Source organism: Podarcis melisellensis (assembly GCF_964234715.1).
Source record: "Podarcis melisellensis genome assembly, chromosome: 6".
Taxonomy (NCBI): Eukaryota; Metazoa; Chordata; class Lepidosauria; order Squamata; family Lacertidae; genus Podarcis; species Podarcis melisellensis.
In genome coordinates, this window is record NC_138538.1 from 4,286,980 (window position 1) to 4,305,862 (window position 18,883).

Sequence of the window (18,883 nt, forward strand, 5' to 3'; positions counted from 1 at the left end):
TGACAAGGACTAGGAATGCGAAGAGTCTCTCTTGCGTTGTTCGGACCTGAGCAATGCCTTCCCTTGGGTTTGAAGAGTGAGAAGAAGGCAAGAAACCACGTTGTAGAACCTTAGCTGTACTGCAAGACAAGGCAGAATTTTCTCTATTCATAAGAAGGTTTGGCCCAGGCTATCTGAAGGACCGAATTCTCCCATATGAACCTGCCTGGGCTCTGCAATCTTCATCAACATTTCTGCAATGAAAATAGGGACATTTCATTCCTCCAGCCACTCTGGGCGGCTTACAACAGAATATTAAAATACAATACAGTGGTACCTCAGGTTACATAGGCTTCAGGTTACAGACTCCACTAACCCAGAAAGAGTGCTTCAGGTTAAGAACTTTGCTTCAGGATGAGAACAGAAATTGTGCTCCAGCTGCGCAGTGGCAGTGGGAGGCCCCATTAGCCAGTGTGGTGTAGTGGTTAAGAGCGGTAGCCTCATAATCTGGGGAACCGGGTTCGCTTCCCCGCTCCTCCACATGCAGCTGCTGGGTGACCTTGGGCCAGTCACACTTCTCTGAAGTCTCTCAGCCCCACTCACCTCACAGAGTGTTTGTTGTGGGGGAGGAAGGAAAAGGAGAATGTTAGCCGCTTTGAGACTCCTTAAAGGGAGTGAAAGGTGGGATATCAAATCCAAACTCCCCTTCTTCTTCTTCTTCTTCTTCTTCTTCTTCTTCTTCTTCTTCTTCTTCTTCAGTGGTGCTTCAGGTTAAGAACAGTTTCAGGTTATGAACGGACCTCTGGAACGAATTAAGTGTTCAGTTTCTGTTAATTGATTCTCATGGGAAACTTGCAGATTCTGGCTTCAAACAATTAACTCAAGGCAGTGTCAATTTACTCTTGGCAGAAAGCCCAGGTCAGCTTGACCTAGAAACTGCTTACTCTGATTGGTTAACGACCAGCATTCAACTCTTAACTAGGGATTGCTAGCTCAGTTTGATGTGAGGTGTGTTAGGAGTAGAAGTGCTGTGTATGGTTTTGAGAGAGAGAGAAAGAGAGGATTTATTTTGCTTTTATTTGTATGCAGAAACTCTGCTGGTTTTATTTTCTCCTTTTTAATAAATCCTGTAAATAGTTATTCTGAGTCTAGCTGACTAGTCATTACTGCCGCAACTAGCTTCTTCGCTGTGCAGGAAAACTCTGCTACGTTTGGGCTAAAGCCAATAGGGCTATGCCTGACACTTCAAAGTTCCAAGAGGTTATGGGTATTGTGCTGCCAGCCTGAGTTGTGGTGGTGTCAGCATCAACGGTGTTGGTTCCAGTAGTTCCAGAAGTCGTTGTTCCTGTTGGTGCAGCAGATGGACACTGGCTGGTTCCTGACTGCTGTGAGCTGGTGACGCAGTGGACACAAGGACAACAGTTGCAGCGTGTGAGTGCTGGGTGCTGTGGTTCCTGTTTTCTCTCTCGGTGGTCGTGAGTAGCTGGTTCCGGGTTCCAGGGACATCGCTCTCAAGATGGCCTCACAACCAGTTCAGATGGCTTTTGAGCGTCTGAATGACTCCAATTACTTGCTGTGGTCGGAACGCATGCAGGCAGTGCTGCAGAGGGATCGTCTCTGGGAAGTGGTGAGTAAGTTTCCTGCGAAGCCTGATGATGAAGACCTCGATAAAGACCAAAGAGCAAGGGCCACAATTGTCTTGGGGCTGGAAGATTCCCAGTTGCCGTATGTGAGGGGAATCAAGACAGCTAGAGGTGTGTGGCAAGCACTTAAAGAACTCCATGTGCGTGAGACAGTGGTTTCCAAGCTGTTCATTCGCAAGGCATTGTACAAGGCAATGTTACAGCCTGGGGTTACAATGCAGGAACACCTACACAGTTTACAGTTAAAGTTTGCAGCGCTACAGGAAAGAGACTGTGCGTTAGACCAGCAGGAGAAGGTGGCTATTATTTTGAGTTCTCTCCCGGAAAGCTGGGATAACTTAGTTTTGTCTCTAGAAGGCATGCAGGAGCGTGATTTATCCGTCAGTTATGTTACTGGGCGTTTGATTGAAGAATGGCAGAAGAGGCAAGAAAGGTCGTTGGCTGCAGAGGCTTCTACAGGCGGGCGGTTTGGAGGGAGTTCTCATGCCGTGCCAGAGGTGAAGCAAAAGCAGCGTACCGGTGAGGAGTCAGCGTTTGCTGTTAGGCGTTGTTTCCGATGTGGGTCCTCAGCGCATCTAAAACGACAATGTCCGGAGTTGGTCAAGTCTCAGTTGCCGGTGCAGGAGCAGAGACGAGATCAGCAGCAGCAGTGGAAAAAGAAATTCTTCAAACGAAAACAGTCGGCTCAGCTGGTGACCGGCGAGGTCAAGATTGCTGATGAGAAACAAGCGGTCTGGGTGGTCGATTCGGGAGCATCTCGCCACATCGTAAACTCAGATGAATTGTTTGTTTCCAAGAACTCAGCACAGCGCAGCCAGGTGGCTCTAGCAGACGGAAGTACTTCCGAAGTGATTTCAGGGGGTGCAGTTTTTGTTCCTTGTCTTCGTGAATGTCTGCAAAATGTACTGTGTGTGCCTTCATTAAGGAGCAATCTGATGTCTGTAGATTGTTTGCTAAAAGCTGGGTTTAAAGTGTATTTTGAAGGAGACAGTTGCATTATTAAGAAGGCTGGTGAGATTTTAGGCACTGCTAAGTCAGAGGGAGGCTTGTTTTGGCTTAAAGCAGGATCTCAAGTTGCAGCAGTAGTCAGTAAATCTCAGCCTGCAGTGAACAACAAAGCTATACATGACAACTGTGTGCACTTATTGCATAGGAAATTGGGGCATGCTTGCTGGAAAAGTGTACTAAAAATGTCTGAATTGGCTGATGGGGGTGATTTAAAGAGTTGTAACAAGTACCTTGATTGTAATGTTTGTAAAAAGGTTAAAACCCACAGAGTCTCTTACCCCAGAAGTGACAGAGTTAGTGAGTCACCACTACAGCTGGTTCACATGGACGTAATTGGTCCATTTGCTGTAAGCAGGGGTGGATCGCGTTTTTCACTAACAATTGTGGATGACGCCACGCGTTACTCTTGGGTTTTCCCCATGAAGAATAAGGGTGACGTGTTCACTAAGTTTAAAGGCTGGGTGGCATCTGTGGAAAGATTTCTGTCCATTAAACTCAGAAGGATTCAGACGGACAGAGGTGGTGAATTTATGTCAAATGCTTTTAGAGATTGGTTACAAAAGCGTGGCATTGGGCATAGAAAAACGAACGCTTTTTCCCCAGAGGAGAATGGCGTTGCAGAGCGAAAAAACAGATCTTTACAAAATATGATGTTTGCCATGCTTGATGATGCTGATTTGCCCATGTCTTATTGGGGGGAGAGCATGCTCACCGCGTGTTATCTCCAAAATAGGCTCTTTCATCAAACAATAGGTACAACTCCGTACTTTAAATTGTTTCAGAAAAAACCCAAAATTGACCATTTGCATGTGTTTGGATCAAAAGCCTGGGTATTAATTCCAAAACAAATGAGAAAGAAGGGAGATCCTAAGACCAAACAGTTAGTGTTTGTGGGTTACCAGGAGCTGGGAAAAGGTTTCCGCTTTGCTGAAGGGACAAATGGCATTGTGATCTCCAGGAATGCCAGTTTTTGTGAACATAGTGGCTGGGAGAGACTACATGCCAATACTGAGGTTTGGTTTGAACCTTCCCAGGAGCTTCATGACTCTGAAGGTAGACACAGGGAGTCAGAGTCTGAGGGGGAGGAAAGTTCAGATAAGAGCTCTCAAGAAAGTGGAATTAGCCAGAGACCAGTTGCTAAGCAACAAAAGAGAGGTCGTAGTTCTGAAGAGGAAAGTGGGTCAGAAGAAAAATTTTCTCCCAGAAGATCTAAAAGACAAAACAAAGGAGTGCCTCCAGTGCGTTTTTCTCCAGATACTGCAAACGTGTTTAGTGTAATTGCAGAGCCCAAGAGTTTTCAAGAGGTGTTAAAGTTACCAAAAGAGGAGGCAGAGCGCTGGAAACAGGCAATGGAGGAAGAGATGTCCTCTCTGAATGAGCACAAGGTTTTTACACCAGTAGCAGCGCCTGAGGGGGCAAAGATTGTAGGCTGCAGGTGGGTGTACAAACTTAAACCTCTGGTGACAGGAAAGTACAAATACAAAGCTCGTTTAGTGGCTCAAGGATACTCTCAGAGGCCTGGAAAAGATTATGACGAGACTTTTTCCCCTACTGCTAAGGGGGACAGTGTAAGGCTGATTCTAACGCTTGGAGCAAAGAGAAAACTCCTGTTAAACCATTTTGATATCCAGACTGCATATTTACATGCATCAATATCAGAAGACCTGTATCTAGCCGAACCGCCTGGTTATGAGACAGGTTCCAATAGAGTGTTAAAATTAAACAAAGCTCTATATGGTCTCAAACAGGCTGCAAGATCTTGGAACAAATGTTTCCATGAGGCCTTAGTGTCATTTGGTTTCAAGCAGAGTACAGCTGACAATTGTGTTTATGTACGTGGTACAGGCAGTGATCAAGAGTTTTGTCTGATCTATGTAGATGATGTATTGTATGCCTGCAAAACAGATAAACAAACTAAGAGGTTTGCCAAACAATTGTCCAGTAAGTTCAAAGTGAAAGACTTAGGCCCGGTTAGGACATATCTAGGGTTGGAAGTGTGCTGGGCCCAAGATGGCAGCTGCCTAATTAGTCAGCAGAACAAAATTAAACAACTACTGACTACATACAGAATGCAGGATTGCAAAGGGGCAGTGGTGCCTATGGATCCAGGTTTCATAAAAACACTTCATACAGATGAGAGTCCTGAATTTGAACATCCTGATGTATATCACTCTGTAATTGGAAGTTTATTGTATCTAGCACAGTGGTCCAGACCTGATATTAGTTATGCAGTAGGCATATTAAGTAGGTTGGTCTCAAAACCCACACTAAATGCCTGGAAAGAGGTAAAACAAGTTCTGAGGTATCTCAAACAGACAATTGGCTATATGTTACAATTAAATTCTTCAGAGGATGAAATGCTGAGTTGCTTCTGTGATAGTGACTGGGGAAATTTGCCGGATAGAAAATCTGTCACAGGACTGGTCATAATGGTCGGTGGAGCTTTAATCAGCTGGCGGTCACGCAAGCAAGACGTTGTAAGTGTGTCATCAACGGAATCAGAGTACGCCGCATTGAGTGAATTGTGCAACGAGGTGATTTATTTCAAGCATTTGTTAGCAGATTTAAATGTAAATTGTGGAGAACCAATACAAGTTTACATTGATAATCAAGCTTGTATAACTTTAAGTAAAACAGAGGGTTTCAAATCACGTTCTAAACATATCTCTGTAAAATACCAAAATGTGCGTTGCTGTGTACAAGACAATATAATCACCTGTACTTATGTATCAAGTGAAGAAAATGTAGCAGATGTGTTAACTAAACCATTGGCAAAGGTAAAGAACAAGCGAATGTGCAAGGGTTTAGGTTTGCTGGAAAAATGATCTTCTACATAGGTGTATTTGATGTTAATTGTCCAGCAGAATCTGTGAGGGGGTGTTCAGTTTCTGTTAATTGATTCTCATGGGAAACTTGCAGATTCTGGCTTCAAACAATTAACTCAAGGCAGTGTCAATTTACTCTTGGCAGAAAGCCCAGGTCAGCTTGACCTAGAAACTGCTTACTCTGATTGGTTAACGACCAGCATTCAACTCTTAACTAGGGATTGCTAGCTCAGTTTGATGTGAGGTGTGTTAGGAGTAGAAGTGCTGTGTATGGTTTTGAGAGAGAGAGAAAGAGAGGATTTATTTTGCTTTTATTTGTATGCAGAAACTCTGCTGGTTTTATTTTCTCCTTTTTAATAAATCCTGTAAATAGTTATTCTGAGTCTAGCTGACTAGTCATTACTGCCGCAACTAGCTTCTTCGCTGTGCAGGAAAACTCTGCTACGTTTGGGCTAAAGCCAATAGGGCTATGCCTGACACTTCAAAGTTCCAAGATTAAGTACTTAACCCAAGGTACCACTGTAGTCTATTAAACATTAAAAGCTTCCCTAAACAGTGCTGCCTTCAGATGTCTTCTAAAAGTCTGGTAGTTGTTTTTCTCTTTGACATCTGGTGGGAGGGTGTTCCACAGGGAGGGCGCCACTACCGAGAAGGCCCTCTGCCTGATTCCCTGTAATTTGGCTTCTCACAGAGAGGAAACCACCAGAAGACCCTTGGCACTGGACCTCAGTGTCCGGGCTGAACAATGGGGGTGGAGACACTCCTTCAGATATACTGGACCGAGGCCGTTTAGGGCTTTCAAGGTCAGCACCAACACTTTGAATTGTGCTTGGAAATGTACTGGGAGCCAGTGTAGGTCTTTCAAGACTAGATATAATCTAACTTTGCACTAGCAAGTGATGATGAATGCTCAATAAACAGGTAGTCTTGAGACAAGGCACAAGAAGAGTTTGGGGTCCCCAGAAATGGGAGACCACTGGTTCTCTCTCTCTCTCTCTCTCTCTCTCTCTCTCTCTCTCTCTCTCTCTCTCTCTCTCTCTCTGGTGTTATGGTTGGCAACACACTGTTGTGCAAAGAGGGCCTCTTCAACTTCCCTGGGGAGGCTCTCGAAAACAAGCTTGGCCTGGCACTGAGAACTGCGACTGCCGTTAATCATGTCCCGGGCTTGGTGGCCAGGCCTGAAGTCTGTAGAAGAGGGGTGGATGGAAAAACCGGTTACCAATTCCTTCGAGAGTAATCAACTAAGTTTGAAAGCCAGCTATAGTAGAACCATTTTTCATTTGTTGACTGACAACAGAGCAAAATCTCTCAAAACAAAAGCCTTTCCATCTCTGGGATTATGGAATTATTTTAACTGGAAGGAGTGTGCATCACAAGATCTACAGTTATTTTAACAGAAGGGACGTGGGTGGCGCTGTGGGTTAAATCACCTCAAAGTGCAAGTAGATAAATAGGTACCGCTCCAGCGGGAAGGTAAACGGCGTTTCCATGCGCTGCTCTGGTTCGCCAGTAGCGGCTTAGTCATGCTGGCCACATGACCCGGAAGCTGTCTGCAGACAAACGCCGGCTCCCTCGGCCAATAAAGCGAGATGAGCACCGCAACCCCAGAGACGGCCACGACTGGACCTAATGGTCAGGGGTCCCTTGAACTTTATTTTAACAGAAGTCTTAAATTATTGCTTCTAATTCTTACTGATGATTTTATTGATTTATCTTTCTCGTAAACAACTGACTCTTTTTAAAAATCAAGTAGGATCTACCCATTATCACCAAGATTCCACCCCTGAGATTCAGGATCTAAGGCTCAGGAGGAAGGTTGCAATTCCTGAGATCATCTCGCTTTGTTTTTGTGTGTGTGTGAATTATTGAGACCAAGCTGCTTCACAGCTCTTTCTCGTCTGTTCTGTCCAGGTTCTGTTTCCTTGGAATGAAAGTATGTGGAGACTGTCGTGTCTTTCGGATATATGGTTTCATTTGACAGATTAGAGAACTGGGCCAAAACAAACAAGATGAATTTTAACAGGGAGAAATGTAAAGTATTGCACTTGGGCAAAAAAAATGAGAGGCACAAATACAAGATGGGTGACACCTGGCTTGAGAGCAGTACATGTGAAAAGGATCTAGGAGTCTTGGTTGACCACAAACTTGACATGAGCCAACAGTGTGACGCGGCAGCTAAAAAAGCCAATGCAATTCTGGGCTGCATCAATAGGAGTATAGCATCTAGATCAAGGGAAGTAATAGTGCCACTGTATTCTGCTCTGGTCAGACCTCACCTGGAGTACTGTGTCCAGTTCTGGGCACCACAGTTCAAGAAGGACACTGACAAACTGGAACGTGTCCAGAGGAGGGCAACCAAAATGGTCAAAGGCCTGGAAACGAGTGTGGTGGGGTGTCCTTCTTTGGAGGTCTTTAAGCAGAGGCTTGACAACTATATGTCAGGAGTGCTCTGATGGTGTTTCCTGCTTGGCAGGGGGTTGGACTCGATGGCCCTTGTGGTCTCTTCCAACTCTATGATTCTATGATTTACACACATATACAACCTGAGCATAGGATGGAGGGGCTCGCAGCATTAACACCCCCAACAGATCTCGCTTCTCCATTAGGTTTCCAGATGCCCCCTAGTCATGGGTTTGTATCCAACAAAACATGTCTCTTTTGAGAGGAAGGACAGGATATAATTTGAAATGACAGATACATTCATATAATAACAGGCTGGTGTTCAATGCACGAGAATAATCCACACCCAAAATTAAAATGGCACCAAAGCAAATGTTTCTCACCGGTATGTTCCTTAGTGCTAAGTTGTCTTATGCACAAATGTTTGCAAAGCAATTTGGCCCAATGCAATGCATTTTTCTGTGTTGTTTTCACTAATGCATGCATATATATGCACATTTATCCTAGTATCTGTGTTTATGAGTGTTATGTACTGAGCTGAATAGGATCCAAAAGGCAGCAGTCTGATTGGTCCTAGAACAATAGGGTCCAGAATGCAGCGGTCTGATTGGTCCACAGGAGCCACCCAATCCAGCTCCAGGTGGAAGTGAATCTGCAACCTGATTGGCCTACAGATGAATCCAGGAATTAACCAATCACGTTGGGCCCATTGTGTAAATAATGTATATAAAGCAGACATTCTGGGAGAACTTCCATTCCTCCTCACCACTATGAGCTGAATAAAGAGCATGAAATTCACTCTCGACTCTGAGTATATTTCAATGAGCCAGAGAACTGCAAAATTCGGGAATGTGCAAATTTCAACAGACAGCTGTGTTTTGGTCTGCGTCTCTTTTCAGAAAGTGGGACTCAGGCAGGTTTGCCTTTAAATGCAAATCAAACGGACTCTCCCATCCTATTCAAGAAGTCTCAGAAGTCCTCTCAAGGACTCCAAATCCTTTCTGGTTTGAGAGAGAATATCCCTTGATGTGAGAAAGGTTTGCAGGCGAGTCCTGACTCATTTCCCTGGGACGTTATAAATAGACCACAGAGAAGGAGGAAGCCCTGAATCTAATCTGAATGCAGCTCAGCTGAACCCAGCAAGGTCACAGCTGGTCCTGATCAGAGAAAGATTTGCTGAGTTATGGCATGAAGAGCAGAGGGGTGCTAAGAAAGAAACACTCTTTGCTTCAGAGGCTTGCTGTCTGCTTTGCCTCCTAGGACGGGGCCAGGGTGCCAAACTCTTGCAACCAAGGAGCCTCTGACTAGAGAACTGGTGCAAGGCTAAGAGGCAGAAAGAACGAGCAGGGTGTGCAACTGAAGCAGAATCTGGGGTGAAAAAAACAGTGAAAGGGTGAAATGGGAGAGGTTCAAGGCAGTTTGCATTCAGAGACGATCCTATCTGATCTGAACTTTCTGGAACAACCAAACCAGGGCCATCTTTGGGAGTTTGCACACTTCTGATGGAGCAAGGCATTTGTATGAGGCACCTGGGCCAAGTTGGGTACCATATCATAGAATCCTAGAGTTGGAAGAGACCACAAGGGCCATCGAGTCCAACCCCCTGCCAAGCAGGAAACACCATCAGAGCACTCCTGACATATGGTTGTCAAGCCTCTGCTTAAAGACCTCCAAAGAAGGAGACTCCACCACACTCCTTGGCAGCAAATTCCACTGTCGAACAGCTCTTACTGTCAGGAAGTTCTTCCTAATGTTTAGGTGGAATCTTCTTTCTTGTAGTTTGGATCCATTGCTCCGTGTCCGCTTCTCTGGAGCAGCAGAAAACAACCTTTCTCCCTCCTCTATGTGACATCCTTTTATATATTTGAACATGGCTATCATATCGCCCCTTAACCTCCTCTTCTCCAGGCTTAACATGCCCAGCTCCTTTAGCCGTTCCTCATAAGGCATCGTTTCCAGGCCTTTGACCATTTTGGTTGCCCTCCTCTGGACACGTTCCAGTTTGTCAGTGTCCTTCTAGAGAGAGGCTGTGGCCCCTGCATTCCTGTGGTGCCTTCAGCCCATTCACTCTGCCTCCTATCTCTTTCAAACAACAAAATACTGTTTCTTTAAGCCAACTGTAATGGCCTGCGACTCGGAACCAGAGGAGTCTCAGTCTGCACCGGATCCTTTGCCTCAGGCGGCATCTGAACCTACTCTGGGGTCTGATTCTGAAGAGCCCCAGTCTGCACAGGTTCCCCTGCAACAAGCACCAACTGGCCGAGTCTGGGGCCTGAGCCTGCCCTGGCTCCAGATGTGGGGATTACCTTGTTGCCTCCAGCTGGGCCATCACTTACAGCTGCTCCACTACCAGTTGGTTCAGGGGAGGTTGAGGCGGCCTCTGGGTCTAGTAACCCACCGATGTCTCCCGAGCTGCAGAGACAAAGGTCTGAGAGAAGGAGAGACCTGAGTACTCGCAGGAGGAGTGCTCACCTTCGGGTGAGACAGGGAGGTGAGTCGCCGGGGGATCAGGACAAAGATTACCCAGACAAAGATAAAAGGCTATCGGACCCCATCCCAGGTTGCGGGAGCAACATTGCTGTTTGCTAGAACCTGCCTGAGACCCTATGCCAGACCTAGCCTGGTCTCCTGCCTCGTGTCCTGCCTTGGTCCTGTCGGACTGACTCCTAGCGGTACCCTTGTATTCGGGACCAGACCTGGACTGCGTTGCTCGGGTTACCCCCAGGCCCAGCACACCAACCCACAGCGACAGGAGTCTGGGTGTGCCTTACCTTCTCCAATGCCTCTCTCTTTCCAAACAACTTGTATTGGCAGGTATCAGGATCAGACTTTGGACAAAGAGCTCCGACCAAGAGTCAGGAAGCAGGGCACCCTGACAGATCTCAAAGAAGTGGCCCACTTCTTTGGCTAGATGATGTAAGAATATAAGAAAAGCTGGCTGGATCAGGCCAACAGCCCATCTAGCATCTTTTTCTCACAGTGGCCAACCAGATGCCTGTGGGTAACCTGCAAGCAGGATAATAATAATAATAATAATAATAATTTATTATTTATACCCTGCCCATCTGGCTGGGCCTCCCCAGCCACTCTGGGTGGCTTCCAACAAAATATTAAAATACAGTAATGCATCAAACATTAAAAGCTTCCCTAAACAGGGCTGCCTTCAGATGTCTTCTAAAAGTCAGGTAGTTGTTTATTTCCTTAGCATCTGATAGGAGGGCGTTCCACAGGGCAGGTGCCACCACCAAGAAGGCCCTCTGCCTGGTTCCCTGTAACATCACTTCTCGCAGGGAGGGAACCACCAGAAGACCCTCAGCGCTGGACCTCAGAGTCTGGGCAGAACGATGGAGGTGGAAACGCTCCTTCATGTATACTGGATTCGAACCCAAGAGCAACTCCTGTGGTTTGCGGCAACTGGCATTCAGAAGCCCTGCTGCCTCTGAGGACAGCCATCGTAGCTAGTGCCCAGTGATGGCCCTTTTTTCCTCCATGCATTTGCCTAGTCCTGTTGGTGGCTGTCACTGCCTCTTGTGGCAATGAGTTCTACAGTTAAACTTTGCACTTCCCAAGGTCCTTGCCTCCAACAGGGGAGGTAGAACAGAGCAACATATCTGTGACAATCTTCAGATACAATGCCACACCTTCTCTGACAGGTCCATGGCAATACGGCTTGCTGGTGTGGCCCCTCACTTGCCCTTTGGCCTATCGACTACAAAATGATAGAGAGCAGACAGGATGCAAATCAAACCACAGAGCATTGCTAAGATCTGCGCAAAGCCCTGGAGAGAGCCGTCGGCTTGGTTATGAGTATGCAAAAAAACCTCCCGTTTCTGAAACTTGAGCTCCGTTAGTGGGATAGGAAGACGAAGGAGGGGGGAAATGCATCAAACTTCTCTTTTTTTTAAAAAAAAAAAAATGTCCGTCCGGCCAATATTGTTACTGGAGCCAGCATAATGATAAAAGAAAGAGTCTTGGAGGGGGGTGGAGAATGTTAAAATGAGAAGAGGAGGAGGAGGGGCAGGGTGAGAGGAAGTCGAGATTTTGCAGGATTTCAGTGTGTGTTGAGGAACGGGCAGAGCCTTTTGGAGGCTTCACTCCAGCCGGGTCTCCGGAACCAGCACCCAAGGGAGTTCTGACTAGCAGCTTCTACACCCTGAGAATACCAACTGGGTGCTGGATCGGTGCAAGGGGTAGTGGGTGGCCTGGGACTCGGCGAGACCCACCCCCTCCGTGCTCAGCCATGTGGACTGTTGCAAATCTCAAGGTCGGGGCCTTGGGTCTCTTGGTGGTCGCGGCTTCCTGGGCAGTGGGCAGCCAGCGGAGGGCGGCCGAGGGGGGCATCCGCAGGAGGTCTCACCGGGTTCAGAACGGGCGCTGCAGTTACACCTTCGTCTTGCCAGAGGCCGACCCCCAACCCTGCCAGCACCCCGGGGAGACCTTCAACGTCAACACGCTGCAGAGGGATTCGCCAGCCGGCCCTTTGCTGTGGAGCGATGACCAGTCCACCCAACGGGTCCAGCAGTTGGAGAGGGTCTTGGAAAACAACACTCAATGGCTGCTGAAGGTAAGGGGGAAGGAAGGGTCTTCGGGGGGGTGAGGGTGGAAGCCACAAACGGGGAGAGATGCTGTAGATCAAGCCTGCCCTTGCCTGAGCCTAGACATCAGCCTTTGGCTCAACGGCCAAAGATGCTCTACACGTGCTCAGGAGCTACTGCACACTCATCCTGCAGTTATAGGTCAGAAGCTTGTTTGGGATCAGCGGGACCTGTTGTGGTTTAGGCGTTTAGTTGTGTCCGCCTCTTCGTGTCCCCCTGGACCAGAGCACGCCAGGCACTCCTGTCTTCCACTGCCTCCCGCAGTTTGGTCAAACTCGTGTTAGTAGCTTCAAGAACACTGTCCAACCATCTCGTCCTCTGTCGCCCCTTCTCCTTGTGCCCTCCATCTTTCCCATCATCAGGGTCTTTTCCAGGGAGTCTTCTCTTCTCATGAGGTGGCCAGAGTCTTGGAGCCTCAGCTTCAGGATCTGTCCTTCCAGTGAGCACTCAGGGCTGATTTCCTTCAGAATGGAGAGGTTTGATCTTCTTGCAGTCCATGGGACTCTCAAGAGTCTCCTCCAACACCAGAATTCAAAAGCATCCATTCTTCGGCGATCAGCCTTCTTTATGGTCCAGCTCTCACTTCCATACATCACTACTGGAAAAACCATGGCTTTAACTATACAGCAAGGCCTAGTATCGCATGAAAGTTTCTGGGGCAAAAGGCAAGGAGCCCTGAGCTAGGTGGGCAGGAGCAGGGACCGAGCAACAGGAGCTCACCCCATCACGGGGATTCAAACTTGCGACCTTCTGATCGGCAAGTCCTAGGCTCTGTGGTTTAACCCACAGTGCCACCTGCGTCCCATCTGCACAACCTACAGAAGCTCCAAAGTTCACTCCCCAAAGGACTTGGAGAGATCCTTATCCAAAGCCTTGAAGAGCTGCTGCCAGTCCGTGTAGGCAATACTGAACTCGGTGGACCAAGGGTCTGACTCTGTATAAGGCAGCTTCTAACACATACTGTACCCCCACATGCAATTTCCACAGCATCCAGGCCAGTCAGGGCCATGTCCGAACCAATGGATTCAAACTGCATGGAAGGAGATTCCAACTAAACAGGAGGAGAAATTTTCTGGCAGTGAGATCTGTCAGACTCCCTTGGAAAGTGACGGGCCTTCCTTCAGGTTTTTAAGCAGAGGTTGGGTGGCCATCTGTCATGGATGATTTAGTTGAGATTCCTGTGGGATGTAAAACACAAGAGCAGTCAAGTACAACATTCCTAGAGTGAACATGTTTACACATGGGGAGGAATGTTTGTCCAGCCAACAGGTAAACTTCCTGTTTCCTTCTGGGCTGGGACAGACTTCCTCTGCATGTGACTAGAGGTGGGCGTGGCCTCACCTGTGCAGGTAACGACAAAATCACAGGGCAGGGCAACCATCTCTCTCTCTTTGACTACATGCATCAAAGAACCAACATCTGCGTAGCCAAAGATGCTCTCTTGGCTTCCAGCCAAAAGAGGACAAAGGACTGTCTTATGGGATAGTTTCTAGGTATATGTTACTTTTCTAAGCTAAGTCTGCCTTCTGGGATCCCATTGTGAACAGAATGTGAGTAAACTCTTTTTATACTTTTACAGAAGACTGTGTCGTGTCTTATCTTTTATGAGGGAATAAGGGGGAAACACCAGAACAGTTATTATAGAGGCTTTAGCGAGCCTGAACAAACGCATCCGCTGTGAGTTTAAAAAGGGGAACGTTACTCTGCTAAATTGTGAACTTGTTAACACAAGTTGGAAAGGCTATAATCAAACAATATATCCTCTCCTGCATCCCTGAACATTCCCACAATTCCTGCATTGCAAGGGGTTGGACCAAATGGCTTCCAACTCTACAATTCTCAGGTTCTCTTTTACTCTGAGGTTTTCCAGAGACAGGGACAAGGGGTGTGTTTTTCTCTTCCCCAAAGCAGTGTTCCCAAATGCAGAAGTGCCTGGTGTGCCCATGAGAATGGAAATTTCATTCATATGAGGGAGAAATGCACCCAGGGACACTGGTTTTCTCCTGCTGCTTCTCACTCCAGGCGTTAAGAATTAAGCATGCGCCTATTTGCATGGCCACACCTCCTGATAGGCATAGCCCCGCCCTTGGTTCTCTTTCTTGGTCACACTGAAATTTGGGAACTGCGGTGTGTGGGGATTGAGAGAGAGAGAAAGCTGTTGCTGTCATTTTGGAGAGGACGGAAGAGATATAATTTGCTAGAGCCAAATAGTAAAGATCTGGAAATATTTGGAGTCTACGAGGGAGGAGGCTAGAGAACTAGTTTTTATCTCTACTCTTGGATGGAGTGAAGCCACTGAGCATGCGCAGAGTGCCTTCCTCTCCAGCTGAGCACTCACTCATAGCCTGGCCTGAAGGAGACGATGTGTGTGAATATTGGACGTCGCATGATTCTTCCCCCCACCCCCGCGATGACCAGTCCCTCTCCACCACACCACCCCCCGGCCATCACTAATCCTACCTCTGGGAGTTGAGGAGGGTCAGAAGGATGTGGTTTCCCAGTGTCCTCTGGTTCATCTTGCTACCGGAACTTTGCTTCTGGGGCTCATCTAAACTCAACTCCTGGGGGGATTTTCGGAGGCTTGGAGGCAACAATTTATGTGTGCTGATGTGCAAGGGCGGTGGGTGAGGGGGTGGACTCTGCACAGACAATGTCAGGCAATGCCAAAGAACTGAAAACTTAAATTCCAGTGATCTAATATAGAATCATATCTATTAATTATTAATTTATTAATTTATTACATTTGCATACCACCTTTCATCTGTAGACCTCAGGGCGGTTCACAACATAAAAGAATACAGTGGTACCTCGGGTTAAGAATTTGATTTGTTCTGGAGGTCTGTTCTTAACCTGAAACTGTTCTTAACCTGAGGTACCTCCCGCTCCCGCCGCCATGCAATTTCTGTTCTCATCCTGAAGCAAAGTTCTTAACCCGAGGTGCTATAGAGTCTGTAACCTGAAGCGTCTGTAACCTGAAGCGTCTGTAACCTGAAGCGTCTGTAACCCGAGGTACCACTGTAATAGAAATGTAATAATAATAATAAATTTTATTTATATCCCGTCCTCCCCAGCCGAAGCCGGGCTCAGGGCGGCTAACAACACCAAAATGGTGCGACATTATAAAAACATTATAAAAATTAATTAAAATCAAGATTGATGGCAGCCATAAAGTTTTGTAAAGGTTGCCAAAGGAGGGAGTCAGGCTGCGCCCTAACCAAAGGCCTGGCGGAACAGCTCTGTCTTGCAGGCCCTACGGAAAGATGTCAAGTCCTGCAGGGCCCTTGTCTCTTGTGACAGAGCATTCCACCAGGTTGGAGCCGCAGCCGAAAAGGCCCTGGCTCTAGTTGAGGCCAGCCTAACCTCTCTGTGGCCTGGGACCTTCAAGGTGTTTTTGTTTGAAGACCGTAGGTTCCTCTGTGGGGCATACCAGGAGAGGCGGTCCCGTAGGTACGAGGGTCCTAGGCCGTATAGGGCTTTGAAGGTTAAAACCAGCACCTTAAACCTGATCCTGTACTCCACCGGGAGCCAGTGCAGCTGGTATAGCACCGGGTGAATGTGATCCCACAGCAAGGACCCCGTAAGGAGTCTCGCTGCAGCATTCTGCACCCGCTGGAGTTTCTGGGTCAGTCTCAAGGGCAGCCCCACGTAGAGTGAGTTACAATAATCCAGTCTGAAGGTGACGGTTGCGTCGATCACAGTGGCTAGGTCAGGGCGAGAGAGGTAAGGAGCCAACTGCTTAGCTTGGCGGAGATGAAAAAATGCCGCCTTTGTAATAGCTGCAATCTGCGCCTCCATGGAGAGGGAGGTATCGAAGATTACACCCAAACTCTTAACGGACGGTGCTGGCACTAATTGCACCCCCGCAAGAGATGGGAGCTGCCCCCTCAGTCCCATATCATCCCGTCCCAGCCAGAGGACCTCTGTCTTCGAAGGATTTAACTTCAACCGGCTCCCACGTAACCATCCAGCCACAGCTTCCAAGCATCTGATCAGTGTGTCTGGGGCCGAGTCAGGATGGCCATCCATCAATAGATAGAGTTGGGTGTCATCAGCATACTGATGGCAGCCCAGCCCAAAACTCCGGACAAGCTGGGTGAGGGGGCGCATAAAGATGTTAAAAAGCATCGGGGAGAGAATCGCACCCTGAGGCACTCCACACACCAAGGAGTGGCGCGATGACAATTCCCCCCCAAGCGCCACCCTCTGTCCCCGACCAGAGAGAAACGAGCGCAGCCATTGAAGGACTGTGCCCTGGATCCCCACGTCGGCAAGGCGGTGGTCCAGAAGTTCGTGATCGACCATGTCAAAAGCTGCTGACAAATCTAGAAGAATCAGCAGCCTCGACCCGCCTCGATCCAGCTGTCTACGAAGATCATCTGTTAGGGCAACCAGAGCCGTCTCGGTCCCATGGCCAGCGCGGAAGCCGGACTGGAATGGATCCAGAGCCGATGTTTCATCCAGAAACCCACCAAGCTGTTCAGCAACCGCTCTCTCAATCACCTTACCCAGGAACGGAAGATTCGAAACCGGGCGGTAATTGGATAGATCTAAAGGATCTAATGATGTTTTCTTTAAGAGCGGGCGCACCACTGCCTCCTTCAGTTCCCCTGGGAATGTCCCCGTGCCAAGGGACAAATTGATGATATCCCCCAGGAGGGCCCGCACCTCGTCTGGACACGCTCTAATCAGCCAAGACGGGCACGGGTCAAGAGGACAGGTGGTGGGCTTTCCAGCTCGGAGGAGTCTGTCCACATCGGCTGGGGATATCCGGTCAAAGTGATCCAATACTGGACCCGAGGACAGTCGAGGGGCCTCCAGTTCCTTTGTACCAAATGTAGTTGGTAGGAACCCCAAAAATCATCTACAGTAGTACCTCTGGTTGCAAATGGAATCTGTACCGGAGGCCCGTTTGCAACATAAAAAGAGTGCAACCCGCAGCGGCGCGTCTGCTCACGCATGGGTTGTGATTCTGTGCATGCATGTGGCGTCATTTTGCGCTTCTGCGCATGTGCAAGCGGCGAAACCCGGAAGTAACCCTTTCCGGTACTTCCAGGTCGCCGCGGGACGTATCCTGAAAGAACGTAACATGAAGCAAACGTAATGTGAGGTTTGACTGTAGTCCAACCCACTGCAATGTAAGAATCACAGAGCAAATTTGTGTGTGTGTGTCTGTGTGTCTTAAGACAGTGGTTCTCAAAGGGTGTGCGATGCGCCACACTGATGTGGCAGAAGAGGCTGGCAAGTGTGGCAGGAAGATTCAAGGACCATCAAAGAAACATCTAAACATTTCAGTGCAGTATGGCATAGTATCAAAATATCTCTTTTATTTGCAAAAGTGAGCTCATTCCTCTTACTGTGTTTTTATACACAGTTAAGGTACTTATGATTGTATTTTGGGAGTGATACATTTTTTCTTACGTAGCTGCATCATTTTATACTTTCTGCATGTCCCGTGATCGTATTATAAAGTAGTCATGTTCTGTGTCATGAATGCTAGGAGTTTTTTTAATTTTTGTTTCCCAACACATTTCTTATCAATGAAAAATTTTTGGTGTGGCACGAGCAAATTTTTATCTTGAAAGTGTTGCCTAGAGAAAAAGGTGCTTGAATCATGGAGTGTGAAGGCAATTTTTGACAAAAGATGTGTTAGATGCCTGTCCATCAGCCTGGCCCTTTGCAGTCATTGGCCAGAAGAGCATTGGGAGGTGGGGATAAATTGATTTCTCACCCAGCAATTGGCCTGCACATTTTTTTTTCTCATGAGAGTGGAAGTAAAGAACAGGAGACCCAACCTTGACATTAATAGATAGATAGATGATAGATAGATGATAGATAGATAGAGATAGATATAGATATAGATAGATAGATAGATAGATAGATAGATAGATAGATAGATAATCAAATCAAATCAAAACTTTATTAGCAAAGCCAACAGGCCACAGCTATACAAGAGTTAAAAGTGAAAATAGGGATAAAAGGAAGAAAAGAACAAGCAAAAGGAGGTCCGTCAGATGAACAAGTCTGTCACTCAGATGGTGGCCCTCAATTTCGCAGCTCTCTCAATGTACCTCGCGACCTTCTCTGTTATCTGACTATCCGTATCAGATAATAGAAAATACAGTGTAATGTCTGGTGAACGGCCGGGGTTGGAGAGAATGAGTGGAGTAATAATCTCATTCCTTAGGTCTTTGTAAAGGGGGCAAGATAGAAGGACGTGGGACACTGTTTCCGTGTTACCATCTCCACATGGGCAAAGTCGTTTTTCAAATGGAGTCTTTTGGTAACGACCTTCGAGTACAGCAGAGGGAAGAACATCCCATCTAGCCAATGTAAAGGCACGTCTGTATTTTGGGATGGTTAGTTTAAACAAATATGAAGCTGGAGAGTCAAAATGAGAAGGGGGAAAGTAGGTATACCATGGGCACAGTTTCTT

The 18,883-nt window shown here is 47.3% G+C and overlaps 1 protein-coding gene across 1 annotated transcript in view; it reads left to right on the forward strand.

Moving 5' to 3' along the window:
• Positions 1–11,882: 11,882 nt before the first annotated feature.
• ANGPT4 (angiopoietin 4) overlaps positions 11,883–18,883 on the forward strand; it is a 44,480-nt gene continuing 37,479 nt past the window's right edge. The window contains exon 1 of the mRNA XM_081917167.1: positions 11,883–12,419. Coding sequence (XP_081773293.1) covers positions 12,096–12,419 — 324 coding nt within the window. The 5' untranslated portion in view covers positions 11,883–12,095. The remainder of the gene's footprint in view (positions 12,420–18,883) is intronic.